Genomic DNA, 1,677 nt, shown 5'->3' with positions numbered 1-1,677 from the left:
CAAGCAGTCAGGAAATCCTACGCATTTTATGCAGACCAGACACAGATTGGGTACAAAATAGAGATGGCTCAGTTTGGAAATTACGCTCAGTGGACCTCACCCCGACTACTAAAGCGTGGAGTACTTTTGTCCATCATACACTATTGCCATGTTCGAATGTGTCCGATATAACATTTCAAAGAGCATGTCTAATACTTGATATCTTAAAATGTGACAGAATTAATGTGGGCATGTTAATAACCAAGGATATTAGGGCACAACCATTCTTGATCCCCCGACAGGCTACTTCCATCACGCCTCCCTGATAGGCAAATTATGTGAGTTGGTGCGAGTGGTACCAAAACAAGGCGAAGAAATGTTGAAACCAGCTACTCCAATCACTGCCAGATGGATAACAAAACACTCTATGATTCCAGCAGACCATCCTGTTATCCCACCAGCAGCAATGCCAGCAGAGGAAAATACTGAACCACAAGAACCACAGCACCACCCTCCACACTCATCCCAGCTCTCTAACGAGAAAGATGTGACAGACTGGAAACTATGATGGAACGATTGATGATTGATCAGCGAGAGGGACAAGCTAGAAAAGAACTGGGGATGACCAATCTATATTGAGCCTTCGCTTCCTCTCAACAGACACCAGGAGGCATGTTTTATGCTGATTTATTCACACCTCACCAGTACACCGGCGACCATAGCGGAACAGGAGCAGACGATCTAAACGAGGATCCTTGAATTGCTAAACTAGAGAAGTTTTCTTTCTTTTGTTTTTGAATTTTTTTTCCTTTCTTTCGTTTTTTTTCTTTCTGTTGTTTGTACTATTTCTTTCCGTTTCCTTGTTTTCTTTTTTTAATGTCATTGTATGTTGACTTTCTTTTCTTCATGTTTTTTTTCCCCTTTCACTAAATGTGTACTCTGATGAAACAGTTGTAATAACTTGCACTTGATCTTAAAATTTCTGTTTGTGATTTTGCAAGTTAAATTTCATTTCTTAGATTATGTTATTGCTCAAGTCGACAAGCCTTCCTAATGCATGCATTCTTGATTACTAAATGGTTGTAGAAAGCTAATATGCCATCAATTTTTCAAAAATACAATTTTAACTTTTCAGAAGCATGTTGGCTTTATTTTGATTGTTCATACTCTCTCTTATTATCCTAGCTGTGAGCTTTTGAGCCTAAGTACTTAAATTCTTTGTTGTGTGATTATCTAGACATGTGTTATCCCTCTAGAACTTGCACTAATTCTGACTTGCATCACTTGTAATTTATGCATACATTGAGGCAATTTTATTGGTCGTTTGAGCCTTTCTAACTACCCAATGAAAATTTTACCCTTTGCTAGCTCTTTTGAGCCTTGCCCTTTTATTTCGGTTACTAGCCACATTACAAGAAAAACACATGACTTTAATTAAATCACCTTACTTGGAGTTAGGTAGAAAAAAAATTGTTGCCTTGATAAAATTCTAAGTTTGGGGTTGCTCATTGAATAGCAACTTTCTAAGTTTGGGGTGATGATTCTCAGAAAAAGAAAAAAAAAATTAAAAAAAAAATTAAAAAGAAGAAAATAAAATGAAAGAAGAAAGAAGAAAAACAAAAACAAAATATATCTTCTTGGTTCTTCTGTCAATGTCTGAGAATCTCCATAATGAAAAGATGAAAAAAAAAATGGTAG

General features: G+C 36.6%; 1 protein-coding gene across 1 annotated transcript in view; it reads left to right on the top strand.

Moving 5' to 3' along the window:
• LOC140919217 (uncharacterized) overlaps positions 1-305 on the top strand; it is a 6,714-nt gene extending 6,409 nt beyond the window's left edge. Inside the window, exon 5 of the mRNA XM_073364811.1 lies at positions 218-305. Within this exon, the coding sequence (XP_073220912.1) occupies positions 218-305 (88 nt within the window). The remainder of the gene's footprint in view (positions 1-217) is intronic.
• The last annotated feature ends 1,372 nt before the right edge of the window (positions 306-1,677 follow it).

Source organism: Cicer arietinum, unplaced genomic scaffold (genome assembly GCF_000331145.2).
Source record: "Cicer arietinum cultivar CDC Frontier isolate Library 1 unplaced genomic scaffold, Cicar.CDCFrontier_v2.0 Ca_scaffold_6382_v2.0, whole genome shotgun sequence".
NCBI classification, from domain to species: Eukaryota; Viridiplantae; Streptophyta; class Magnoliopsida; order Fabales; family Fabaceae; genus Cicer; species Cicer arietinum.
The sequence above is the reverse complement of the archived record's forward strand: the minus strand, read 5'-3'. Positions and strand labels throughout refer to the sequence as shown.